The 27,715-nt window shown below is 48.9% G+C and overlaps 1 protein-coding gene and 1 long non-coding RNA gene across 2 annotated transcripts in view; one reads left to right on the top strand and one right to left on the bottom strand.

Annotated features, from left to right (window-relative positions):
- Rbm20 (RNA binding motif protein 20) overlaps positions 1 to 27,715 on the bottom strand; it is a 64,898-nt gene that overhangs the window by 2,546 nt on the left and 34,637 nt on the right. The window contains exons 7-13 of the mRNA XM_033761437.1: positions 27,385 to 27,516; positions 19,118 to 19,197; positions 16,813 to 17,479; positions 11,798 to 11,902; positions 10,057 to 10,723; positions 8,439 to 8,573; positions 2,208 to 2,329 (exon numbers count right to left, since the gene is read on the bottom strand). Of these exons, the coding sequence (XP_033617328.1) occupies positions 2,208 to 2,329; positions 8,439 to 8,573; positions 10,057 to 10,723; positions 11,798 to 11,902; positions 16,813 to 17,479; positions 19,118 to 19,197; positions 27,385 to 27,516 (1,908 nt within the window). The remainder of the gene's footprint in view (positions 1 to 2,207; positions 2,330 to 8,438; positions 8,574 to 10,056; positions 10,724 to 11,797; positions 11,903 to 16,812; positions 17,480 to 19,117; positions 19,198 to 27,384; positions 27,517 to 27,715) is intronic.
- Positions 5,790 to 27,463, top strand: LOC104869396. Its single transcript, XR_782315.3, has 6 exons — positions 5,790 to 5,872; positions 12,031 to 12,215; positions 22,025 to 22,106; positions 22,264 to 22,397; positions 24,688 to 24,950; positions 27,312 to 27,463. It is a non-coding gene; the product is annotated as an uncharacterized LOC104869396 (long non-coding RNA).

Here is a 27,715-nt window from a genome sequence, read left to right on the forward strand (position 1 = left end):
CAATGTGGCATAAACGTACAAGATCCCAGTAATGAATGTAACTGTACTATCTACCTAGAATGTACCAATAAATTCAATTAAAAAATAAAATAAAATATGGGTTCTGGGGCCCAACCTAGAGGTACTGAGGTAGCAGGTAGAGAGTGGAATCCAGCAAGCTACATTTTAAAAAAGATGCAGGCTGGGACAAAAGATTTGGGGAAATCAGGACCTCCAGGACCCATTCCAGTCCCGCACTTTATAGGTTTCATGGAGTTGGGAACGGGATGAGGTCTTTGGGCTCAGCATTGTCCTCAGTCTGAACTCTGCTCTGGCCAAGTCAAGGACTCCCCCATCCCAGGAGAGGCTGGACCTGTGGCTGCCGCGGTCACAACAGCTGCTCTCCAGAGGGAAATCAAGAGGCTTGAATGACTGGGGTTTCAGCACAGCCAAGCACGGCCAAGGATAGTACAAACGGTAACCCAGGCCAGGACATCACGGGTCTGTTTCCAAGACCAGCTTAGTAGAGTAAAAAGAGGAAAATGATTAAGAATCAGGTGATCCGGTCCTGGGCCCAGTAATTCACCATTTGCATGGCCTTGTACAAATCACACAGCTTCTTTCTGAATCTCAGTTTCCTCAAGTATAGAACAAGAGAGTTGGTGCCATGTCTGAATTTCCTGACTAGAGTTGTACTTTCTAGTCATCTGGAGAACTTTCTCCAGTTATGTATCCCTGCCTCTCATGCCAGCCTACTGAATATCTAGCCCAGTACAAGGACTTTCAAAGTACTGTCCAGGTGTTTCTAGTTCATATCCCTGCCTGAGAACACTAGATCAGTCATTCTAACTGTCCCTCAGACAGCAGTGTCGGACCCAGAATCAGAGCACAGATACCACGGGACTTCCTGCGCCGAACCAGGTCAAAACAACCAGTCTGACTCTTACAGCAAAAATGGGAGACGCCTCAAGATGGTCAGTTGCCAGCCAGGCATGGTGGCGCATGCCTGTAATCCCAGGACTTGGGAGGCTGAGGCAGGAGGATCTCTGTGAGTTCTAGACCAATCTGGGCTACACAGTGAGTTCCAGGTCAGTCTCAACTACATAGTGAGACCCCCTGTCTCAAAAAAACCAAAAAAATAAAGAAAGAAAGATGGTCAGTTGTCTCTGTTAAACTAAGCTGTTGCCGGAAGTTAATTCGGAAAACCACACATTACACTTTATATACTATAAATATACCGAAAATATAAATACACAAATATAAGAATATCGGGTGGGCTATACACTGTGGAACGTATTACCATGTTGAAATGGTTGATTCTTTTTAAAATGTAATAACATCTGTGAAATCAAAATGTGTTTTATAATCGATGGAGTCTCACTGTTTAATTTTCAGCATTGGCTTTTCTAGGATAGTGGCAGAAAAATCCAGGTTGGAGAGGGGATGTGACTTCAGCAGTGGAGACTGTGCTTGGAGTGCCTGAGGCCCTGGGTTTGATCCCAGCACCACATCAATAAAGCTGAGTCTTACAGATGATAGCACCTTAGACTGGATGAAATATGATACATAGTATATTTTTATTGTGAACGTTTAATATACTATACAATGCATTTATTTTATTTATTACTTGTTTCCTAAATTAGAACAGAAGCCCCAAGAAGACATTTTGTCCGTTTTTGTGGCTGTATCCCCAGAGCCTACAACACTGGTAACCAGTTGGCTTGTGATAATTACATGCTGTCTGGATGAACATCTAAATAGAACACAACTGTGGGTCTTATTTAGCGAACAGGGTGAGCTGCACAGATGGACAGAAACAAAAATATGAGCAGCTGCAAACACCCAGGGCTGGTGGCAAGGAGTCAGCCCTGCCCTGGGCCAGGAGAACACCAACCCACCTCGAGTGGCTCTATCTCGCTGGGGAGGCAAATGTTTAGAAAGCCAGGCCCAGCAGAGTGGTGCAGGTACCACAGTGGACATGGATGCTCTGGGAGCCCATTTGAGCCAGCCACCATGTGGAAGAGCCTGCTGGATTTGGGAGTAGTCCACGAGGTGAAGGAAACAGAAACTCGCAGAAGCCGATGGGAATGGGGTGCTCGTGTGTCCACGGGTTCCCAGTGCTGGGAGCCGATAACCAGGGTGAGCAAAGCTGAAGACTCTGGAGGCCTGGTGTGAGAGTGGATGCTGCCCCCACCCCCGGGTGCTGAGCAAGGAGGACTGACAGTTACCTGCAAGTTCCTGTAGTGGATGGCACTGCGACAATGGGTCACCTTCGCAGCCTCCTCGCTGGTGTAGAACAGCCCACACAGCTTGCAATAAAAGCCAGTCCTGGGAACCACGAACTCCACACCTGGACAGAGAGGGGGTTGAATGTGCGGGGTTAGTTAGGACTGCACTGGGGAGCGGCCCTGCAAACCATCAGGGGAAACGGGAGCGGGGACCCCCACTCCCCAGTCCCTGTTGACTTCGGCTGGCTCCCCAGCTTTACTGGGCCTCACCTCAGTCTCCTCCTGCAGAACAGTCAGACAGGGACAAAACCTGCTTCGTCCACAGGCTGTGGGACTGAGGGCTGTGCTTGACGCAGGTGGCGAGGACTTAGCAATCACCAGCTCGGTTTCTTGCCTCTGAGAATTGAGGACCAGGCTCTCTGACCCAACTGCTCCCAGGGTAAGGCGGAGGAAGGCCGGTGCTGACATTTCACTTGTTTGGATTTTATTTCTCCACACTGTACCCTTCTCTGCAGCTATTGTGATTCTGAGAGAATTCTCTCAGTTTTTAAAACTTGTTTTAGAATTATGTTATTAAATTAGAATTATATTATATTAGAATTATATTATTAAATGAAAAAGTTTTAAATAATTAGAAGGGGGGGGATCACCCAGAATCGTCCCAATCCAAATATTTCCTTCCATGTGATTCACCTATGTGGGACCCTTTCTTTTTCAGCAGTTTTAATCATGCTGTATGATTAAACGTAATTCTGAATCCTCCCTTTTCACAAAACTGTGTACCGTGCACCTTCTCCCACCTTCTTTACATTGGATCCATCGCTTAATAGCAATTCTTTCATGACTCATTAAATGTCAGTCCCAGAACTCTGGGAAACCTTTCGATTCTGAGAGATGAAAGAGGCCGAGGGACAGTGTTACAGCCGGAGGGGTCATCTCTGAAGTGACGGTGGTTGGCACGGCCTCTGAGGGTGTTTACAAGGTCACAGTTCTCCTCCTGAGGAAAGAGCTAGTCTGAGATGGTCCAGGTCGGAGGCAAAGGATCTAAGTAACTTGGGGCAGGGGAACCAAACTGCCCCTGGGCCTCAGGTTCTGCCTCTGAAAGTGGGAGTGAACACACATGCCTTGCACACAGGGCACCTGACAGTCACACTCCAGTGATGGCAGAGTAAGAGAGCCGTGACAAGCAGGATGTCAGGGAGCTGGAGCAGAGGGGCAAAGCCTGGGGGCCTGTGCTGTATGGAGGCCGAACAGCTGCTCCCTTCTCTGCTGGGGTGCGCAGCACCAGGAGAGGTGGGACACAAGGGACGCAGAAGCTTCTCCAGGAGGGAGATGGCCAGGTCTCTACTAATGAGGGCCCTGGATGCCTTTGGACCACAAGCTCCGGCTCCTCCTGTTCCTTCACTTTCTTCCTCCTGCCTTCCAGGACTAAGCTAAGTGCTTACAAACCCCAGGGAAGAAAGGAGACGGGGAGGGAGCCCAAGAGCCCCCCCAACAGAGCCCTGCCTTGACTGCTCGTTAAATTGTGGCTTGGGGCCTGAGGTCTCCTTGGCCTGGGTGTGCTCTAGCTGCCACGTAGCTGGCCGAGTGTTCTGGGTCAGCAGCAGTCTCCAGAAGGGAGGGCATCGCTTAGCTCTGCTGCCCTTCTACTATGGTCCCCCTCCTCCTCTCCCCATGGCCACAGAGGATAGATGGGCAAGTGGCCGGTTGGGAACTAGCTGTCCCCTCCAACTCTCAAACAGGCTCCTGGCTGTTGCTCGAAAGAAGCATTAGGCACGATCTCCCTTCTTCCTCCATTGCTGCAAAACAGTTTTCCACTGGCTGCTGCTGCACAGAGAGCTGAGGTCCACGCCTTCCAAGAGAAGGGCAGCGGGGCAGGAAGAGCACCGCCAGAGGGCCTTGATCAGGGCACAACCTCTTACACACGAGCCAGCCAGCACGGCTGCGCTGGAACAGAGCCCTGGGGCTCCCTCCACAGCCTAGCTGAGGCTTGTTCTGGGACCCAGCAAGGGCACAGCTGTCTCCTAAGCCTCTGCAGAGCCTGAAGCCCGGAGTGAGTCATGGCCATCGCCCTTGTCAGCCACAGCACAGCAGCCATGTTCTGTGGGCTTCTGGGTAAGACTTAACTAGAGCAAAGGCTTCTTCTGCCCACTCCCCAATAAAAAATAAAATTACACTTGATCTTAACCAAAAGGCTGAGAAGGGATAAAAAATAAAATCAAAAAAGACTAGAAACCACAGCATAGTGCAGAGAAAATGGCATGTAGTCTCAGATAGGCCTAGTGCTTTTACTGAAGCTGTGTGGCTTCAGGCACATTATTTAACCTCTTGAGATTAGTGTCTTCATCTGTAGAACAGAAATGATGACACCATAGACAGCACTATGGGGAAGCACCTGTCATTCTGCCTGGTGCTCAAAAAATATTTAAGTTTGGAAATGTCTTCCTTTCTCTTCTGTTCGTTTGGAAACATATTAAACAGGTCTTCACACCACAGCTTTGGGAGTCCTTGAGGATGGGGGGTGTGGCATCGCAGGACCAAGAGACACTGCGGCGGCCTGACCAACTCCGGAGCCAACGGGCCCTCCTACTCCCAGCCTCCAGCAAGTGCGATCACCAAAGCTGCGTCTGCCTTCCTATAATAGCTCCTGGCATGGGTAATTGCGACACTGCCATCCTAGTAAAGCCTGGGATGGAGAGAGGGGGAAGCTCACATTTTTGCTGGCGATGCTGTTGGGTTCTGGTATGGGCAGACCTTGGCATGCTCAAACTGGCAGGGTCATGCAGAGCTGGCCCGAATTGTACAGGCAGCGCCCTCCCTAGCCATGTCCTGTGCATGCCCAGGCCTCAGCACCCCTCATTTCACCTCCCCGCTCTTCCTAAGGACAAAGCCTGAAAACTGTCTCTCACCTCTATGGGACTCTCTTGGCCAAGAGCGACCAATCCTGCAGGGTGAAAGGCTGGCAGCCACAGGAAGAGGAAGGAGTAGGTCTCAATACTTCATGAATGAACAGAAACGACAGACAACCCTTAGCAAGTATTTTCTACTGGAAGGCACCGAGACCTGACACGTGTTCATTCATTCAACTGTCAAACTCAGCACAGTGGCTTCTATCAATCACTGTCTGATTTACAGCTGAGAAGTTAAACAAGCTGCTCTTTGTCACCCGGCCATCAGGTAACGGAGATGAGGTTTGAACCCAACCCAGAACTCTTAACTTCTGCACAGAATAGAAACTCCTTTCCTACGCTGTGCTGCTGCCTGAACAGGAAGGCAGGGTGGTCAGAGATCAGAAGTCCTGCCCTCAAATCTGAACTTGTGATTCTGACAACATCTCTGGACTTCAGTTTGCTCACCTGCCAGATTCAGAAAACAGTACTACATCGTTCCCTGGGGGGGACCAATGAGCTAAGCGAACTAAAAACAACCAGGAACAGCCCAAATGTGCATCACCAGGCACACGGATAAATGGCGTATCGTCTACCCGTACCCACAATGCAGTGCTCCTCAACCGCCAAAAGGCACCGCCCTCACACCCAGCCATACAGACGCACGGCAGTTCTGCTGAGTGGAGGAAGTCGGGCAAAGCCCACCCGTACACATCGTAGGATTCCTTTACACAGAGCTCCCCCAAATGAAAACTGCTGTTTAGAGACAGAAAACATGTAAGTGTCTATCTGATGAGGGCTGAGGTAAGGGGAGGGAGGGATTACAAAGGGATATGAGAGTATTTGGGGGTGATGGACATGTTCACTATCTTGATGGCGGTGATGGCCTCACCAGTACACACGTATGTCTGAGCTAACAGAACTGCACACTTAAACGTGTGTACTTCCCTGTGTGTCACTGAACCTCGATATAGCTGTCTGAAAACAAAATGAGACACCATTTTCCTCCCTAACAGGTTGGCAGAGATTAAAAAGGCAGGTTATCAAGTTGTCAAGGAGACAAGGCATGGGAACTCTCCCTCAAGGTACTAGTGAAGATGGGTGTCATTTTTGTAGAGTGCAATTTAGTAGCAATTACAAAGGTTTTGAATGCAAATGCATATGGTCGCGCAACCCCCCACCCCCCAGCATCCTGCCCTGCAGAAGCGCTGGCGCTCACAAAGGTACCTGAACTAGCACATCTAGAAAGCAGCAGGAGACAGAGGCTAAGAACAGACCGCTAGAACTTAGATTCTGATTCTAGCCTTTGCCAGGCAGTACCTTTGAGAATTTGCATCTCAGATTTCCTCTGTAAACGGGAACAAAAATACCTGCCTTGTAAATGTGCTGAGACAGTTAAATGAAATAATACAGTCCAAGCAAGAGAAATGCTGCCCATATGGCGAGTGGTTACAATAAAAGTTTAGCTGTTAAAGCATTTTTGCAATGGAAAAACTGAACATTATTAAGCGACCTAAATGCTTGCTAGCAGAGAAAAGAATTGGCAATTTATGGTAGAGATTTTATGAGGGACTATTTGCGGTGCTTAAGAAGAATGTGTTCTCTGCCTACTGACGTGAAGAGATCTCTAAGACCCGCTATTAGTCGTGAAGAGCAAATCTCAGAACATGATGTATACAGTGCAATTCCATCTTCGTAGGAGAGAAATTATCTACGGGCATGACAGGAGCCACCTCAGAACACTGGGCACAGACTGGAGAGAGAAAAAGTCTCTAACATTGATTTTATATGGTTATTCTTTTTTTCATTTGTTCCAATAATTTTTCACACTTTCTTTAATGGAAAACAGTAATACAAAGACACGAATTATGAGGAAGCAGAGTTCACTCTTAATTTTTGCGTGTGTCAGTTGAGTCCAAGTCCCTGGAGGACGGGGGACTTGTATTGTTGCTTCCCCCACAGCACCCAGTAGTGTCACGTCTCCCAACAAGGGTGTGCAGGCTGGGATTTACACAACTGGAGCCGCTGCCATTTGTGCCAAGGCCTGACTTTCCTGTAGTCCAACTGTTTGTCTTTGGAGATATGCCATGCAACAAGTATGTCCCTAACAAACAAACGAAAGGGAAGTCGCTCTCCAAGCTGACTACAAAAGTGGTACACAGGAAAGAAAGAAAAAGGGAGATTTTTTTTAAAAGGAGAAGAAAAGAGAGAAGCTTGGGTGGAAAGGGTGCGCCTCCAGCTGAATGCGGATGAGCCCACATGTAGTCGCTGGCTTCGTGCTTGTGACACTTTCTCATGTGACACCTCCCAGCCTTATTCTCTCATATTCCTCCCTCTGAGCAACGGCTCCTCCTCCTTTATCTCACTGCTTCCCTAGCTTTTAGAGTCATTGCAGTCAGGGATGATACTGGCTGGGAACATCCCAGGAAACGTCCTTAAAGTACTTTCTCTCCTTATCCTGAGACTGAAAATGCATCCTGGTGCCTCTCTCGCTACACTCACACTCCCGCCCTGCCCCACCCCAACGTTTCCATTCTTGGAGAACAACTGATCTGGTCCAACTCCACAAGACAGACAGGAAGCTGAGACTCAGGAGGGTGTGGCTTGTCTGAGGGGACGCGGTCACCCACAGATGGAATAGGAAGCACAAGGACCCATGTCTCTCCACGTTCAGTGCTCCCTTTATCAAGGGTCTGGTCCGCCCCCAACACAGTCCATTCGGGGTCCCTGAATGCCAGAGAGAAGCTGATTCTGCACTGAGAGAAAAGGCAGCACTGTCCTCGGAAGGGCTGGAAACATGGAGAAGAGGAAGGGCAGCAGCAGAAAAGATTCATTTTGTGTGTTTGCTTGTTTGCTTGCTTGCTTGTTTTGAGATAGGGTCTCACTATGTAGTCCAGCTGGTTTTGGATTCACTGATGTTAAACTTACGGCAATCCTCTTGCCTCAGCCTACTGAGTGCTGGGATTACAGTTGTGTGCCACCGTGCCTGGCTTAGTCAAGGTTTGTTTCTGTTGACTCCTTGGAGGCCCTGGGCCTCTGCTTCCTTTCCTGAATAACGGCTGGACTTACAGTCGCTGTGTGGTCAAGAACAAAGCCTTCTATAACAAGGAAAACTGGACTCGGCTCTGGATTCCCAGCATGGTGCTGCTCCGGGCTGGTCCTGGGAGTCTCTGCCTACTGTGGGAGACCAAAACTGCACGAAATTCAACTTGAAATTCTAGGTTATTCCATCATATATTAAAAACAACAGCGGAATGACAGAAAGCCTCTCAAGCTCTTAGAAATGGCTACAGAACTGTCATTTCCTGGAGCTGGGTTGCAAGAAAGACTGTGTTTCACCTACCTAGAGGAATGCTAAGTTCACTGAACACATCCTCTGGCTCCCACGAAGGCAAAGAAAGGGGTTCTTTCAGCTCCACTTTGGTGTATTCCGGTGATCTCACGTCCAGAGATTTCATTTCCGTGTACCTGGAGTTTTCTGTAAAACATGGGCCAAGGCAAAAAAAACGAATGAAACGCAGCCTCCCAGAGTCCCTGTACCTCTCTTGCCCGCGCTGGTGACTGGGAACTGTCCCTCGGACTGCTTCATCACACGAGGCTGGGGGCGTGATTGCTAATTAGAACTAAAGCGCTATAATTAAGAGTCTTTTCCACTGCCAAGAAAATGCCACACACAAAAAAACTTGGCAAATCTTTGCACTTGGCCTGGGGGGATGGGCTTTTAATGCCTTCAGTTGAGATGATCCAGCCCCTTCACCCCCCAAGTCAGTATCACCCCACCTCTGCAAACAAAGGAAGTGTTGAAGGGCAAAAATTGTGCTGACATCCACTGAGGCTGACATAAAAGGCTGTGCCATTCTCACCCCCGGCCCATGAAGCGGTGTCATTAAATATGAACTCCAAACACCATAGTAAGCTAATAAACTGCTAATGACAGCCAGCACATGTCGAGACCTATATTGCAAAATAAAAGGGTTCAATCGGAGCGAGGTACGAACATCAGTCTGCCTTTATTCTTCTTTCTCTAGCCAATGTGGGTCTCCATGTTTCTCTAGCAACAAATAGGCAGTCCATGGCATGGTTACCATGGAGATACAAATCTGAGCAGGTGAAAAACAGCTCCGGTCAGCTTGACATGGAGGCAAGTCCAAGCATGAGGTCACCTGCCAGCTTGTGCCGCCCACAAGGCTCTCAGCAGAGATGTGTATTTTTCAGCTTCTCCTCTCTATTTTCTGACTCTTGCGTCAACCTTGGTTGTGCCACAAGCTTTCAGTAAAATGAATCTCTAGTTGTTTTCACTACGAGAACCTTAAGGGCTACTACTATTTCTCTCCCCCTAGAGCCCTTGATGGATCTCAGTTTCCACTTGGCAGAGAAGCCAGGGCATAGGCTATTTTAAACTCTCTATTTCATGATGTCACGGTGCCGAGCATAGCCACAACATCTGCCTCTGGTGGAGGGAGAGAGGCAGAAAGGCAGAGCTGCTCCCAGGCTAAGTCCCGTGTCACTGTAAGACCCTGGAGAAACTGGGTCTGAGGAGGAAAGAGGGAAACAAACCGTATTCCTTAACAAGGCCCTATTCATCCACTCCTTTCTCACCTCCCACCACAGAAATGACAGCTGGGGGCTCCTCCACTGTGCACAAAAGACCAGCTGGCTGATCCCAAGGGACCTACTTTTAGTTGTCCAAGCCCATCTGGGCCCCCAGAAATACAGAGAAGTGTAGCTTATCTGGGTTCTCAGGACATACAGCCTCCCGACTAGTGTCTTTTACGATATTTGCCTGCAAGCTCTAACAGTCTAACTGGGCTTGCTCCCTTTCGTACACGTCTTCCTGTATTAGCTTTAACTTGAGGTGAAAGCTCACTTAGCTCTGTTCCAGCTTGTACCTCCCCACACTTCCTGAGGGCAGCAGTGGGCCAGTCCACCCAACCACCCATGAGAAAAGGGGAGGTAGTTACCCTCGGTCACCACTCCTTGGCAATCCTGGCTTTGGAGGTCAGTTTCGGTGGGGGGGCTGGCTTCCTCCTCCTGGGGACTCCCTTCGCAAGCCCCATCTTCGAGCATCCCCTTGGCCTTGCAGTCATCCGGAAGGGGGCTAGGCTGCTGGGCCCTGTCCTCTGCTGGCTGGGGAGAAGACATTTGCTGGGCTGCAGGGGCCAGACACACATCTGAGCTCTCCGCTCTCTTTGCCTCCTTCTCAAAGCAGTTGGAACCCTCCAGTGAGAGGCCTGTCTCACTTTCAGTTGGCTTCCGCTCAGCATCCAGATTTAGGCCAGCCACTTCCACGTTCGTGTCACTGGGACAGCTCATGGAAGCAGAAGGCAGTTGTCCGGGCAACTTGAAGCCAATTTCTGTAGCCCCATTCCCGATGGTCTTTACTCCCTCGTTAATGAAATCCAAATTTGTGGCCATTTGCAAGTCTAAGGTGGTCGTCACACAGGGACAGATTTCAGGGCAGATTTTGTCTTTCTGGTCAATGGGCATAATTTCTTCCAACTCTGGGATGTCTGGCTCCATAATAAAATCTTCTTCTTCCCCCACCTCATCCACCGTGACCAGTTCCTCCATGTTGGTAGGGTACCAGCTCTCTCCCTCTGCCTCACTTCCACTCTCCCAATCTTGTTCCTGTAAAAAAATTTCCAGAATGGACATCAAGGGTGACTGAGCCCATTCAACCAGAAGGCACAAGCCTTGGCCATGAGGACCCTCAAGCCTGAAAGATCCTGAGCTGACTTCCTTCTGCCTGGGAACAATCAGTAATTAGAAGCTGGGAATCATTCAGATCCCACACCAGCAACTCATCCTTAGTTAGGACAAGGTCCAAAATGGTGCAGAATTTAGTACAAGTCCTCACTCCTTCAAACTCAACATGTTTGAAATGGTAACAAGAATTTCAACTCCTGGTACAAAATAGTTTTCGAAGGAATGAATAATTTATAAATGCCAAATATTTGCTGGTGCTCTTTCCTTGTACATGTAGGCATCACCAAAGGTAACTATGCTTACAAACTTTGTCCAAGCACACTCTCCCATGCAAGGGCACAACCTCCAGAGCCCAAGTAACACCAGCCTTCACACTTAATCTCTCCTAAAACTTTCCCCATGGTGTTCCCTGAAGCCCACAGACCCAGCAGACAGATTTAGATCAGATTCCAATGACCGGAAAAGGCCCAAAGCTGGCCACATTCCAGGGACATTTTTTTTGCTGGGGAAGCCTCAGCCCAGGAAGACTGGAACTGGGTTTCTCTTTTTAATTAAGTAAAATAATCTTTGTAAGCACAGTAGATGTTCTGTTAATCCCAGTGTCTGGGCTGCTGAGGTCAGGGCCCCAGCTCAAGTACCCAAAACAAGGTCCCCCGTACTCTCTAAGGAACCTAACTATTTTGGGAGCCTGGCTCTTAAAGCCCGAGTCTTTTCTGGGGCACATGTTCTCTCCTGGGAGCACAGCCAACTAGATGGAGGGTGAGGCAGGGCCCTGGTATGGAGGTGAAGATCTCCCAATAAAGACTGTCCGAAGACCCCAAACCAAGCCTTCCCCCCAAAGTTCTGGGGGTAACTGGGCCTTTCCTGAAACCACCAGGGGCATCCAAGACACACTTGTGCAGGGCCGGTGGCTAGACAGGATAAGGACTTCTGTGACTCAGTCCCTGAGGGGGGATGCAGATGCGACTACACTGCCAGTATCTGGGAGATGCTCACCTTCTTCGCCCTTGCATTTTTTGGATCAGAGAACTCTGTCTCTTTCTCCTGTCTGCCCACTGACAGAGGGCTTTCTTCCATGCCCTCCTGTTCTTCTTTTGCAGCCTTATGAAAGGAAGAATGGAAACACAAAATCAACAGTGAGTAGGGGGAGGGAAAAGAGGGGGCACCAAGAGAAGAATGACACTGAAAACAGATGCATCTCACATATATCATCTCCTTTTCCCTCACAGATCTCCCCAGAGGCAGCGGCTGCTGTCACCCTCACTGTACAGAATGAGAAAACTGAGGCTCAGAGACGTTACGTAACTTGCTCATGATCACCCAGACAGGTGGATGCAGAGAAATGTTCTGAAGGCTGGCCTGGTGTCTTCAGGGGTCAGACATCTCAGGAAAAGCGGCATTTGTTGCAGTGAGGGTGAGTAGCAGAAGCCAAGAGGGTAACGACTGCGGCCAACCTTGGTATTGGCTGCCACGGCGACATCTCCCTAGCAGACTCACCTTGACCATAAATAATCACATTCCAGCCTCCCAGCAGTGGGAACCGAGCTGGCACCCAGCCAGTGCCTTCTAACCACTCCTTTGCCCTCTCTCCATCCCAAAGTCACAGAACAAACTGGCGCGCCCTTCCTTTGTCCTTTCTTCTCTTCCTTCCAGCTAGGGCCCTCATCATGACGCCCTGAATGAGAAGCTGAACACTCAAAAGCAGGGGCTTAGCTTGACAACATGGCTTCTCAGCAGCCTTTAAGACAGGGATCAGCAGTCTACGTCCCACAGGCCAACTCTGACCGACTGCCTACTTTTAGTCTCTGAGCTAAGGATGGGTTTTATCATTTTGAACAGTGACATTTTTAAGGGGCTGTGTAAGTACCCACATAAAATCCTGTGTCTTGCCTGATGATCCACATAGACTACAATATTTTTTGTCTGGTCTCCTGGAGAAAAGGCTTGCAAAGCTCTGCTTTAGAAGCTTCTGGGAGGTTGTCTCCCATGACTTAGACTTGCATCATTAAAGTCAGTGGCCATGCCTGAGCTTCTCCGGGGACAAGCTGAACTTTCTTGACATTTGTAGCTGAGGCTGGTTCAAAGGAAAGGACTCTAGTTTTAATTGCTTAAGCAGTGACACACCTACCTCCCTGAACTGACAACGGGCCAGCTGGGGCAGGTGCCCAGGGCTGACTGGTTCAACTTGTTACTACTACCGGAAGGACAGGTGGCGCCAATCCTCAAGTGCTCAGAGTAGCAGATTCCACTGAAAGCTTTGCTCGAGTCTCCTGAGCTAAGTGTAAAGCAGTCACCAGTAACCTTCTAGTTATCACTTAATTTTTCTTTATCTCCCTTCATAAATAATCCACGGCCCTCCCTTGTCAAAATACATAATCTCGCTGGGTGTGGTGACACATGCCTGTGATCCCAGCACTGGGGAGGTGGAGGCACGAGGAATGAAGTGAGTTCAAGGTGCGAGCTGAGCTTAAGGAACCAGACAAACGCAACCCACACACCAAGATGTTAGGTCCCAACAGTTTCGAGCAGGGCTCTGCCACCACAGGGCCTGGGCTACTTGCTGCTAAGCTACCTATCTGGCCTTTTCCTTTTGCTCTGTATGTTCCCCACCCCCAAGGCTCCCCAACAGAATCAAAATGATCATCCTTAAACACAAAACTATAACATACTCATTGTAATTTCTTGCCAGAAGATTTCCCCTTGCGTTTAGAGTAAAGGCAAAACAATTTTTAATCTGCCTGCAAGACCTGCACAGAGTAGTCCCTCTTGTCAAATCAGGCTCACTCCCAACATGCTAGCCTGCCCCTCTGCTCCAGCAACGCTGGCCTCTCGTCGTGGATGGAGCCTTGTACATGCTCTTCTCTCCATCTGATCTCCTTCTTTTCACCCAGGAAATACTTTCTTTCTATTTGGGAATGACTTGATTAGCAGTCTTTCCACTAACCTGTGAGCTCCAGGAGACCAGCACGACTTGTGCTAAGTGCTCCGTGGATGTTGGTCAATAAAAGAGTGGAATTTGTAGAAGGGGGTAGGGGGAGTACTAAGCTCACACCCTTCTCCTGGCATGCTGGGGTCGATGTCTGGGCTCTGGACTGGGCATGAGTAGTTTTTCTGCTTCTTCCTACTCTGGACTGTTTATACTTGGGCCTGCATTCTGCAGACCCTGGGCTGCGTGTGACCCACAGAATGTCTGGTCAGTGTATTTTCTAAAGCATGGGAGATTTTACACAGACATCCAGTCAGACTTGGGCCTTGCACTAAGCAAAGCGAGATCACACAGAGAGGAACCACCCTTTCAGCCTGCCACAGCCCATTACTTCTTCCTGGACCCCTAGCTACATGGTCCTGCGCCACCTGGCTCACTTGCCGTCCCTTGGTGTCCGGATCGGTAACCTTCGACCCCTCCTTCCACCAAGATGGAGGGGCGCTTCTTTCTCAGGTCTTCCTATGCAGTAGCTTCATTTCTTTCCTTCTTCCCAGAGGGCTGTGGTCAGGACTGGGTCCCACTGCGGACTCGGCCACTCACACACCCTGAGCAGTACACATACGGGCTTCTCTACCGTGAGCACTTTCTTGACGATCTCAGACAGTCTCAAACGAGCACAGCTCATTAAAGGACAACCGCAGCCCCATGAACACAATCATTTTACAAGTGAAAACACTGAGACAGAGAAGAACAGGGTGTGACTCCGGTTCTAAGAACCCAGGCTTTCGCCTCCAGAGTCTGGGCTCAGCCCTCCAGCAGATACCTATCAAACACCCACTCTGTGCCAAGCCCTACTCTAGGGATGGGGACACAACATTGATTATGGCAGAGAAAAACTCCTGCCTCGTGGAGGTTGTGCTTGAAACAAAACAAGGGCACTAGGTGATCCGTGCTACCAATACTGAAAAGCCAGGAGGGGAGAGAGGTGGGTGGGCTGTAAATGCTATGTAAAATACTGCATTGCTTAGAGGATGTCAACAAGAAAAAAGTCTGTACATGTTCAATATAGATGTAATTCTTCTCCAAGTATTTTCAATCCGTGGTTGCTTGAATCTACAGCTACAGACCCAGAGAACACAGAGGACCCACTATATACACCTCTTAAAGATGCCCTATGGGGTTCACCAGGCTTTCAGGATCTAATGCGCTCAAGGTCCTTCATCACACACCACTCACTTCCCTAATCCCATCTCCCGTGCTCCCCCTGCTAAACCAGTCAGTAAAACCTGAGACAGACTTTGAAATGGGCCAAAAAAAAAAAAAAGATTACTGGGAGTCCTTTCAGTACAGTGCCAGGCATGTGTCTAGCACATTTCCAGGGTATCTGACTCCACGGGGCTCCTCACCCCTTATGATCTTAAACTGAGCTACTCGGCAACTTTGTTGGTTGCAAAACACTGATCGTAATCCAAATGATTCTCGTCCACTGAGGTACAAGTGAATCTCATCTGGTGGAGGAGCAACTGATTCCCTGTCCTGTTTGGAAGAGGCTGGTTTTATATCATTAGCAAGTTCATCTCAATTGTCCTGAATGCTTATACAGCTGTCTGCCATTTGGAGTCTCCTTGGGGCTGACTTTTATATCTCATGGTTCCTCTGTCAGTTAATGAGTTGAATAAAATCCTTGACATGTGTTCATTATACATTCACACTAGTCACAGTTTTACCTTAAGAAAAACATTATCCTTTAATACGCTCTAAAGATACAGCCACATTGAGTGCCTACAGTTTCTTGACAACAGCCTTCTGTTTTCATTTTTGGTCCTGTGACTGCTTCTCCCAAGAATCCCAAACAGCTTTCTTCCCACTTTCAATACCCAGCTCAAATGCCACCTCTTCTTTTCAGCTTTCTTCCTTTCCGTGGGCAGAGTTAATTGCCCACAGCACAGCTCACCCTCTGTAAATTCCACCATGGTTCCAGTGTGTATAAATTATTCTACAGGTCCCTTTCCACCATCAGACCTTGAGCTCTTCCATAACATGGGCTATGTCCTAGCCACACACACTCGCGGCTAGGCATCCTGTGTCTAGCACACCACCTGCCAAAGTGGCACTGTTGCCCCATGCATGAGGGAACGAAGGCTAAATTCATGGCCCAAAGTGTGGCTCTTCAGTGCTCATCGAACTGAGAACTGGGCTCCTTATCAGGACTTACTGTCACCAACTCTTAGGTCAAGATAACTAGAATATATTTAGGATTTTAAAAATTAGGATCCTTATGCAGAGCTCCAATCCTCTAGAATCCCATCCCACTTAAATGTAGGAGGCTTTGGCCGAAGGAAGTGTAAGTCAAGTCAGAATCCAAATCCAGGACCCAGAGACCCCCCTTGAACTCCCATGTGAAGTGAGGCAGTTCAGCAAATCAGATTCCTTTTAGATACTTGGGTGAAAATGCCAGCCGGTTGCCATGTGTTTTATTAAAATGGAACTAAAATCCTGTGGGCAGTATCTACAAAAAACACACCACACCCTGGGCGCCCAGTATAATTTAAGGGGTGGAGGCAGCTTCTCCTTTACCACTTCTCATCAGAGATCCTAGATTGGTAGATTCTTTTGGCAGTAGAGAGGATGGAGTGGACCAAAGATCTAATCTCCTCCGGCAGACTCTGGGCGTAAGCACTTCAGGGCCACTCCAACTTGGACAAACAGAACTACAGAGGGCTTTTTGCATATCCCTCCCTAACTTCTAGTACAGGCAACGTGGGACTTGGGGCTGGATTGCCTGGGTATAATTCTGGCTCTGCCACTTCCTGACTGAATGTTCCTGGGAAACACATAGTCCTCTGTGCCTCCGTTTCTTCATCTGCTGAAAGAATAGTGCCAACCTCGTAGGGTTCCTGTGAGGTTATGTTCATCGAGATGACATGTTTAGCACAGAGCTCTGCATATAGTAAACATTCAGTAAATGTTTCATTCACTCTATCAACATTCATTCATTCAATAAATGTTCGTCATGATTATAATATTGTCATTATTTTCCTCTGGACCTGCCTCACCTTACCTGGGGAAGCAATTGCATCATTACCTCATTCTCTGCCATTTTGCTTTCTTTTCTATCATCAGCTCCTTCTTGATCTCTATCAGGTCTCTTGGTTTTATTTTTCTCACTCTGCTTTGACTTGGTGCCCTCAGGGGTTCTAGTGACCTTGGGCCCCAGCCCGTCTTCCTTGCCTGAGTCATCGGGGTGGGGGTGTCTGCTCTCCCGTAGTCTGGCCTCTTCTTTCCTCCTGGACCTCCCGGGACCATCCTGCTGCTTTAGGTACTTTTCCGACTTGGATTTGGGCTCTTTCCGGTAGTAGCCATCCTCCCGGCACTTGTAGCTGGACGCAGAGTGGAGGGGGCTGGGGGACCCAGACCGCAGGTACTTCTCCCGGTGTCCCCTCCCTCCTTCCAGGCGCTCATCCAGCTCAGCCTTGTCCAGGGGCCAGGGGTAGTGTTTGCGGTCGTGTGCCCATGTGTCTGTCCTGTCCCGCTTGTCCTCCCCATTCTCCCTCCAGGGCACGGGGTCTCGGTCTTCCTCCCTCCAGGCATAGGGAGAGTGCTCCCACGAGTCCCGGCCATTGCCCCAGTCAGCCCGGGAAGGCCCTGGAGGGCTGTGGGAAGAGCTGCAGGAGGTGAAGCTTGGAGTGTGCGACCTCGGGGACAGAGACCGGCTCACAGGACTGCGAGAACGCGGCCGTTCTGGGCCATACCTGTGAGGGAGCAGAAAAGGGGGATTTAGAGTCTGCATTCTCCCCACTTGGCCCCAGCATCCACAGCCTGTGTCCTGGATGTACTGGGCACAACCTGCCCAGCTCCTGGTTACAACTGTCCAGAACATGCAGAGAGTGGTCAGAAGTCACCCTCCCCCCTGGTTTCTATGAGGAAGGATTCTTCCTAAGCATAGTGGTGGCCCGTCTCTGCCCCTTTCCTCATCCTACTCCTGGGAGTAGGAAAAATGCTTGGATTCATTTAGCTTTGTTGGAAGTGAGTTATGCACAGGAAATGGGCCTTTGTCTTTCCTCCTTGGGGCCGTGTGGGGCACGGGGCTGGGGCAAGGCTGATCAAGTACAGCCTGGTGGGAAAGACTGCAGGGACCTGGGATCCAATCACCCAGCCCTCGCTTGTCAGACCTAAACCCCTCCTCCATATGGCCTCTATCAGAAGACAGGGGACCTCTGGGCCTCCACCCCAATCCTTTAATTCTCACCTCAATTTGTCAACATCCTGGATGTGAAAAGGGGCACTGATAGTTGGGAAGTGGTGAGGGTGAGGACAGTGATTCCAAAAATAAAGAACCAGGAAGAGGGCTGGAAGAAAATCAGAAATTTGACCTGTTCGTGTTGGAGATAAAGAAACTGAAATGCAGGAAAGGACTGCAGATTTCCTTCCACACTGCCACAGAGCTGCAGGAGGCATGGTGTGGCTGTGCACACACCATTTAAAAACCCAAGTAATCATAGTTTTAAAAAAGTAGACAAATACCCTAAGCCTGGACATTTCAATACACACAAACATATGCAAGCTGAAAGCTGGTTATTACACAGATCAACTGAGTCATATACCCCAACCTAAAACAATGGGCATTTTCCATTTGGTTCTTAAGTGAAGGATGACCATTTGTCCCAAGTGGCCGTGGGACACAGATGTGTCTGCCAGGCGGGACCAGACTGCCCTCACTACCGTGGGAAACAGCCTGGGCTCTGCCTTCTGTAGAGAGACCAGAGCGCCACCTGCGGCAGAGGTGAGTAAAAACCACAGACTGCAGAGGTGGCTGGCCTGGCTGTTTCCCACCACGGCAGGGGAGCAGTTAACGTCACCTTGAATCCTCAGCTTGGCCTGGCTGGCCACAAACTTCAGGTGGAAGAAATGAGTCAGGAAACAGTATACACTCAATGTTCAGAGTAAGTGTTCAAGAAAATTTTTTAAAACCATCTATATTCTTATTTCTACAGTGACATTTAGCTCATGAGAAATCAAAAGCTGGCTCTAACGAGAAGCTCGCACCCCTACTCCACCACACACACACACGCACACACACACACACACACACACACACACACGTATGCTCAGGCTGTACTAGCAGAGTGCAGGTGGCCTCAAAGGGTCCGATATTAACAAACCCTTCGCCATATTCCTTTCTGATAAAGGAACAACCGAGGAAAGGAAGCCAGCATCTTGCCTTTTCCTGAGCTGAACCCGAGCTGGCCTAGACTGGCGCTTTTCTCTGGGAACAGACAGGTAGAGCCAGGAAGGCGAGCGAATGGGGCGGGGGCAAGGCATGGTGTCACCCAAATCCTCCTGAGAGGGAGAAATAAGAATCTCGGGTCTGCCCTAGGCCAAAGCCTCACCTGTCTGCTTCCCGGAACATGTCCCTCTCCCTCTGGGAGTGGATGTCCTGGATGATAGCAGCCACGGTTTTCCCGGGTTTCTAGGAAGTCAGAGAGAGAGCACCGTCAGATCAGAGGCGGCCTTGCGAGTGCCAGAGGGAAACAGACGTGACAGGATTCCACCCTGCCCGGGGCACCAAAGGGTGACAGGTGCCTTTCACGAGGAAGGAATAACGTCCAATCCAAGGGATGTGGGTGTCAGCGCAACATGCAACAGGACAGGGCCGAGGGCTCGGCGCACGAGGCATCCATCGAGCCGGGAAAGGAGCCTGGGTTCACCACCCATGAGCTGGCTACGCAGCATTTGTTACTTCTCCTCTCAAATTAAAAAAAAAAAAAAATCCTAAAATGTGAAAAGAAGGAAGGGAGGGAGGAAAGGAAGGACGGCATTCCAAGCTTGGAGAGCTGCGTGAAGGTCACTGAATGCAGCTCTTTCACAGGAGTGTGTACGGAGGAGGGAAGGGTGGAGGCGAAGCCAGGGTCGCCAACCACTTTGCGTGCCTTACATACATGGACTCTGGGGTTGTGCTGGGTCCAGGGTCACAGAGGCCGTTAAAGAATAGACACTGTCTAGGGCCGGGGATGTAGCTCAGTGGTGCCGCTGCCAGCCTGGCAGGCACAAGGTCCCGAGTTTGATCCCTGGTACCAAAATAAATAAATAAGTAAAAGACACTGTCCGTCCGGGTTCCTTTCCATGCCCTATGACCCTTTTAATACCTTGCTCCAGTGTGTTCATCCACATGGGTCAGCCATGCTCAAAGTGATTCTGCGGCACATGTCATAGCTGCAAATGCTAGGAACCCAAAGGTTTGGCCCTTTCTATAAGTCACGGATGATGAGGACCAGGACTGCCCCCAAAGCCCTTTTCTAAACCTTGAATAGACAAATGAATTTTTATTTTGTTTTAGTTTTTTGAAACAGGGTCTTGCTATGTAGTTCAGGCTGGCCTTGAACTCATAATGATCCTCCTGCCTCAGCCTCCCCAGTGCTGGAATTGTAGGCATGCATCAGCATGCCTGGGTACAAGTGATTTTTTTTAAAAAAGAAGTTCATGGGCACAAAGACATTTAATGAACTGCTGTCTTTATCCTCGATTTTTTCCCCATGTAAAACAGGAAGCCTTAAGAACTATTCCAATGTTAGGTAGCAAGTATCATTCTACAGATGGGAAAACCGGGTCCAGAGATGTGCCACTGCCAGGACTAGGAATCTGCGAGTTCCCTGAGCAGCATGGCCGCCGATCTGTTCTGCTGCTGAGACTGAGGGTTGGGATAAGAGAAACCAAAGATGAGAATGAAGGGGGAGTGGCCTGTGGCTTCAGGGTGAGAGGTCAGGGCTGGGACACAGAAAAGACGTGAAATGTCCCAGCTGGGGTGGGATCTCTGGTCAGCTTGAGATGCAAAGGAGAGAAAATCAAAGAGAAGACAGTGACCCTGCAATCATAAAGAAGTAGAAGTACAAAAAGTTAATCACTGCCCTATTCAAAAAAAGGCCTAGGATATTCACTTAAAAAGCTATCTTACAATTGTGGCAAATGGCCCCTTCACTCATATTATCTCATAGAGGCGCCATGTGAAAGTCACCAGGCACCCAGAAGGTGGGCTAATGACCAGAACCTCAGCTGCTTGAAATGGGCCAGAGCAGAGCCCAAGGCTGAGCCAAGAAGAGGCCAGAGCCTCTGGCCTGGCTGAGAAGGAATCAGGTGCCCAGGATGCCTCCTTGTACCCACCCTGCTCCAGTCCACGGAGCCTTCACCTAGGGGCACTGATCACCCTTTGAGGTAGAAGACAGTGGCTCACCTGGAGGTGGGCGCATTCACCACAGGTCCCACCAGCGGGTCTTCTTCCTACCTACCTACCTGTGGCCACACAGTGGAAGTCAGCCGCGGAGAAGCAAGGAGGGGACAGCCAGACCGACTGCTCCCAGAGACCTGCTGCACCCTGCCTTCAGGGAGGCCAACCCGTGATGGACAGTGGGGCTTAGGAGAGCAGGGAGGGGCCTCGGGACCAAGTCCATGTGAAGGGATTTGCTGTCACTCAGGAGGCCACATCTACAGCTCACTGCCGAGCAGGATAGAGGGAACAGGTAAAGCCTAAAACATGTGCCCTCAATCTGGGTTAAATGTACACAGTTGTCTCAGAATATGAAAATAAAATTTCCTTGGGGTTGGACAGGGGACTTTCTGCTTCGAAAGGGGGCCTTGATGCACCAGTTTGGTTTTGCTTTCTGGAAACCGCAAATTCCCCTGATTGTCCCTTCCAGCCCAGACCCAGGAGAGCCCGGAGTAAGAGGAGGATGGCCTTGTCAGGGAGCAGAAGGGGCAAGTGAAGTGTTGCAGGTTTGCAGGATGGCAGGTGAGGATAGAGACATCCAGGAAAAGCTGTTCCTGGGGTCATCGCAGGCCTTTCCCTCCAGGCGTCCCCTGGTGACGGGCAGAGCAGGCCAGCAGGTGGAAACACCCTCCACCAACCACGCAGGCCCACCGGGTCAGAGATGCCTGTGGGGGGCCTTGCGGGCTGTAAGAACCTCCTCTTGTTGACACATCCCTGCCCCTTATTTCCTGGCCACAAAACGGGACCACTTCCAGCACAGCAGCCTGTTCAGACCCCAGGTCTCCCGTGAGGTGGCCCAAGTCACTGATCTGCAAAGAGAGGCCGCAAGCACTGGGTGCCGGGGCTGCCGAAGACGGCTCTGCGACCCTTCGGAGGTCAGCGGTCACGGCACTATTTTAAGCAAGTTGTTCAGCTCTCTCCTGACCAACCACCATGCCAACTGCCATCCCAGAGGGAACAGAAGGAGCCAAAAATGAGCAAATAACAGATCTGACTTCTCAAAGCCCAAAGAAAATCCTTTCAACCTTTCTTTTAGGCCAGCTGCATCCTGTGGTGAAAAGGGGGCAGATGAAACAAGGCTGTTACTGCCCGAGAAAAGTGGAAATGGAGAGAGAAGGGTAGGTTTATAATGAAATTTGGGGTACGTTTTATTGCAAAAAAATTGAGGTGCACTAAAGTAGAGTTATTATATTGAACCCCATAAATCCTTTACCCGTCTTCAAAAATTCTACCCAATCTTGTATTTTTACCCCACTCTTTTCCCCTGATCCTCAGATCATTCTGAAGCAAATCCCAGAGGCCCTATCATCACATCATCACATCACGCCTTCTATGACATAGATGCAGCTCAACAGCCACCCCCGGGTCTCCACAGCGCTCACAGTCAACCTGGATGCTGCTAAGACCCAGTAAGATGCTAAGCTCCCTGCTGTCCAAGGACAGTGCCGCCTACGGAGTGGGAGCCACTGCAACTTGGAATCTGAACCCACGAACGGCAGCCCCGGCTCTGCCCCCTCACTGGCAGGGCCACCTGGGGTCATGGCTCATTGCCCGCAGGACTCAATTTCTCCACCTAAAGAGGCGGGATAATGAGGCCCATCTGGCCTTGACCAAAGCCTCAGGGCACAGCAAGCTGCAAGGATGCACCATGCTCTCTGAAAGTTCTGCAGCTGCTGTACACACTTCCAGAGTCCTGGAAAGAAGTGGGCACCTTCCAGGACAGCCTGGAGCTCTTCAGAGCCAGATCCGTCAAGGGACTCCCGATTGATTGTTTCTGACATGACTGGCTTTCCAGCCTTACATCTCCTCTCACCTGACTCCTGCCTAGAAACCAGTCTCTGTGCAGCCAATTCTCCCATCCTCCAAGACCCTCCTTGGAACCTCCCACTTCTTTACTTCGCTGCGTTTTGGCACCCAACTCCAAAAGCCCCCACACTTAGGCACTTGTGTTTAGATCTTTTATCATTTTTTACAAAGAGAGCCTGTGCATTAGTAAGCTCTCCCCCTGTCAGGACTATGTCCCATATTCATCACAGCTATTATACTGTGTCCTACACAGAAAAGACCTCAAATCATCCATTTCCCTAATCTTCCAACAGAGAGTATCATGGATCACCCATGAGACTTATTTCCAGGGCCAGCAGTGCTCTCTGTGGCTAGGAAGCTGACAGAGTTAGCAGCTCCAGAACCAGGTCCTCTGCCCACTGCACTGCTGGGAAGCTTGAATCCAATAAATGAGTCTCTGGGCCTAAGGACCTGAAAATTCCTGACAATTCTTTGATGCAGTAAGTAGGTGACAGTGGCTTAAATTCCACACCAAGGGCATCAGGGACATTAGGATCTTAAACTTATCAGAAAACTTTATAGAACAGCAAAGACTCCAATCTTTCATTCTCCTTGTCCAGGAAAATAAACACTTTTTTGTTTTGTTTTGTTTTTTGTTCCTTCAGAGGTTCTCTTCCTCATTATTTCTGCACATTTATTGGACACCTATTATGTGCAAAGTTCTGCCCCAAAGGCCCTGAGGAATAGAACCTTGCACATGGGGAGATAAGGTACAGGAATGAAGCAACAGCAATCAGGAGAAGATGAAAAAACAACAATATCTATCTTTGCTCTCCCTGCACTTGCCTAGTAGGCAAAAGGAGAAAGTTAGAAAAGACCAATCAGAATTTCCCTCCACTCTGCCTATCCTGGTGGGACACGATGTGATGGCCATTTGGGCCAGAGTTACAAATAGCTACAGTGCCCTACTGCCTACCTCCCAGAAGCCTCCTCCCCGTTCTTACCCCAGGGGTCTGAGTGGGTCTGCACTCCGGCTGAGGATGGAGCAAGTGACGGCTGGCTCAGCCAATCATAGCACAGCTTTCTCTTGTGACACTACGATTGGTTCAAAGAAGGCCATGTGTGCTAAACCAGTCCAATCAGAATGACTTTCAGAACTTCTTCCCGGAGCTAGTAGGAAAAAACCCTGGCTCCCTCTTGTTGGAAGTAATGGGGGCATGAGAAGCCAGAGCTTCAGAAGGCACTGAAGCTATCATGCCATCTAGAGGAGAGAGCCCGGGGCTGCCAAGGGCCACCTGGGGAAGCGCCCGTAAAACAAAACCCAGACAGCAGAAGGCAGAGCGGAAAGAAAGCAAGTGCTAATGATCTCACTGGACCTCGAATCCAGTCACATCGGCTGCCAGAATTACTCCTGGATTTTTCCTTTACTTGAGTCAATAAATTCCTTATTTTACCTAAGTCAATAGGCTTACCTGAGACAAGTTTATGTTAGAGAGAGAGAGAGAGAGAGAGAGAGAGAGAGCGCTGATTTCTGTCAACACACGGGCCATAACGCATGCATTACTATGTAGTTGAAATATGTGCTAAAGTATTTTCACAGAGGTTATCCCCCGTGACCTTTACAGTGATTCTGCCAGGCAATGAGACAGTGGAGGCGGAAACCTCCCACTAAAGATCAAAAAACGAGTCCCACACCCTGCTCCTAAAAGTGTGCTCCCAGACCAGGGGCATCAATCGTTAGAAATGCAAAATCACAGCCCGTCAGACCTGCTAAACAGAAATGCACTTTAACAAGAACTCTAGGTAACTTGCATGTCTGTTAGAATACTATGTGGGCAGCTTCCTGGCTCTGATACTGTAAGCAAATCACCTGAATTCATTTTCTCTTCTCTCTCTCTCCCTCCCTCCTCTCAGATGGACGACAGAGATCAGAACAGCACAGTGTAATGATGCAGATATAATGTAAAACCAAAAGAGTGCTAAGCTTTAATCAGAGCTCCGCCAGTAGAAACGATCTTGGACAAGTTACTGAACTTCTATCAGCCTCCCAGTTTCTTCATCCATAAAACTGAGATAATAACACCTGTCGGGCAGGACTGATGTCAGACCGAAGGTAGATAATGTATGTAAAGTGCTTGGTACACGATTGGCCCCAGAGTGCCAGGACTCCATTCAAGGTACGTATTATTGTTGCACTCTTATAATTACTGTTATTATGCACCCTGCGCACCTCACAGGGTAGGAGGATTGTGAGTCTCCCCAAAGACAAATGAAAGAAAATTGCTTGCCTAAAAAGAACTCAAGGTGAAGCCCTTAACTGATCTGGTTATAGAGGTTCACAGAGGTGAAACAACTTGTCTGAGGCTTCAAAGTAGGAAGGGCGGAGCCTAGGCTGGCACCACCTTCCCACTCAGCACAGGTCACAGGGTTGGCGATGGGCTTCTGTTCACTAGTCTTTCCTCCCAAGCTTGCTTCCTCCAAGGCACAGCACCTGGCCCATCTCCCACCACAGTGGGCACTCAGTGAACTTCTGCTGGACACAAACCTTGACCACTTGTCCTCTTTAATCCACAGCATCAGCACCACCCAGACTATCTGCCACAATAGGGTATTATCAATGAACTGATTACCACTGTTAATTTAATTAGAAACTTACAAAAACATCTCACTTGGAGACTAAAGCTCAACTGGAAACCGAGTCCAAATTTTCAATTCCAGCCCCCAGGGAAGAGTCCAGAAGAACAGCAGTTGACTGGGTACAGAACAGGGTGGGGGATCTTTTCTGTCTGGCACTTTCATTAGAAAAAAAAAAAATGTTGGGTTCTGCCTGAAGCACAGTTGTTGGCAAAAGAACTTCAGAGAAAATGCAAGCACAGCAGAATCAGACTTGGGCAACTAGTTGACATATTAATGAGCAATCTGCATATGCGGACTTGTCAGAATGTGAGTTCTAGCTAGAAACAATCACCAAGCCTTGTCTTCTGACTTCAACTTTGAAGATTAAGGGCAGATTAAGGGCTGTGAGACTTGAACAAAATGAACTCTAAGTAAACATGGAAGGAGCTTAAATGAACCAGGAAAATTCTTTCCAAATAAGAGGGTAAAAAGCACAAAGTAAGTGGGTAAATGTACACACAAAGGTGGCATTAATTATGATAAATCCAAATGAATTAAGTGTTCCGGTTAAGAGAACTTCTGCAAATCAGTAAAATGACAAAACGCAAAAGAAAAGCATGGGCAGAAGACTTGACAGGAACTTACTATCAGGAAGATCCAGAAGGAATAGCCAATAAGCACAGAAAATTAGTCAGTTACAATTAGTCTCCAGGAAAAGAAAGCAATAAAATGAAGAAAAACCATTACAGTCTCCCCAAACAGGCAAAAACTAAAAAGTTGGACAAGACAAAGCGGACCACTGAAAACCCTCCTCCACTACTAAAATGCATTTAAACCTGAGGAAGCTAATTTCAGAGAGAAAACGCTGTCCTCTAGTAGAGCTGTGGATAAATGCGCCTGACAACCCAGCAGTTCTGATCTTCCCTCTGGCGAGACGCTCATGAGCACGTGGAACAAGCTAAAACATTCAAGCAGGGGGCTAGCACTGCCCCTAATACCCCAAACCGGAAACAGCCCAAGTGGACACCAACAGTAGGATGGATGAACAAACTACCCACACCATATACAATTCTAAGAATTAAAAAGACATGACCCAACAACATGGATGACATAATGTTGACTGAAAGAAGCAAGAATGGAAAGAAAGTGGACCGTGTGAATCCATTCTTGTAGAGTACAACAACAGACAAAAGTAAACTGTGCTGTTGGGAGGCATGAGTAGGAGGAAAAGCATGGAAATGAACACCCTCAAGGTCAAGAGAGTAGAGGGGGAAGGGCTGAACAGGAGGAAGGACTCGCATGGGCTCCTGGGTATGGTCCCCATTCTATTTCCTGACTTCGGTGGCAGTTTTGCAGAAGGTATAAGATCTCTTCCAATACTACTTTTTAAATTGTACAATATATTATTAGCCACTCTTCCATATCGATTATACTTCTCAATAAAACCAAAAAGAAAGGAAAGGAAAGGACGGAATGCAGAGTAAGCCACGATAAAGACAAAGTCCTGTCTGAACTTATCCGAATTCATCCCTGAGTTCTGACGGTCACCAAGCCAGTCACGTGCTGCTCGGGAGTTCCAGCGGGGCTTAAGACAGAAACCCAGAGAAGGGAGGAAAGATCAAGAGGTCAAAGGGAGTGACAGAGGAAGGAAATGTCATCGAAGGCTTGTACGGGCACAGAAGAGCTTGTAGTTGGGGGTTATGCCCGGAACTCCCCTCACCAAAAAGACCACCTTTCTCTTCCTACTTCCTCCCTCAAGACCTCTGTAGACATCGCCCCTGTAAAATCCTCCTTAGCTCCCTTTGCGTTCTGTACTCACCTAGACAAACACCTTTCAAGCCGCAGTGTAATGATTTGCTTTTCCACGTGATAGCCTCAAAGCAGTGACTAATTTCTGAATCTTTTCCTATCATCTCCTTTAGTTCAGCACCCGACAAGTAGGAAAAACTCAGCTGATGCTTGATGAATGACTGAGCGAGTGAGAGAACGCTTTACCTTCAGCTGCAGTTCCTTGTATCTCTTCGACATCCGAATGAGCAACTTCTCACCATTGATCACAGCAGATTTTTCTTGATAGTACTGGACCATGGCCTGGGCAGCTTCTGTGTAAGCCATCTCCAAAAAGGCCTTGCAAAGACAGAAAGGACATACACTGGACTTGACTTCGTGATCTTAAACAAAACTGTTCAAGGTATGATTTCATGTCGGTGAAGTTCAAGAACTGGAAAATGAACCGATGCTGATGGAAACTAGTTGAGCTTCCTTCTGGGGTGGAGGTGGGGAAGTGACTGGGAAGGGGCGTAAGGACACCACCTTCTGATGTCCT

This window comes from Fukomys damarensis, unplaced genomic scaffold (genome assembly GCF_012274545.1).
Source record: "Fukomys damarensis isolate Sample0158 unplaced genomic scaffold, DMR_v1.0_HiC HiC_scaffold_8, whole genome shotgun sequence".
NCBI classification, from domain to species: domain Eukaryota; kingdom Metazoa; phylum Chordata; class Mammalia; order Rodentia; family Bathyergidae; genus Fukomys; species Fukomys damarensis.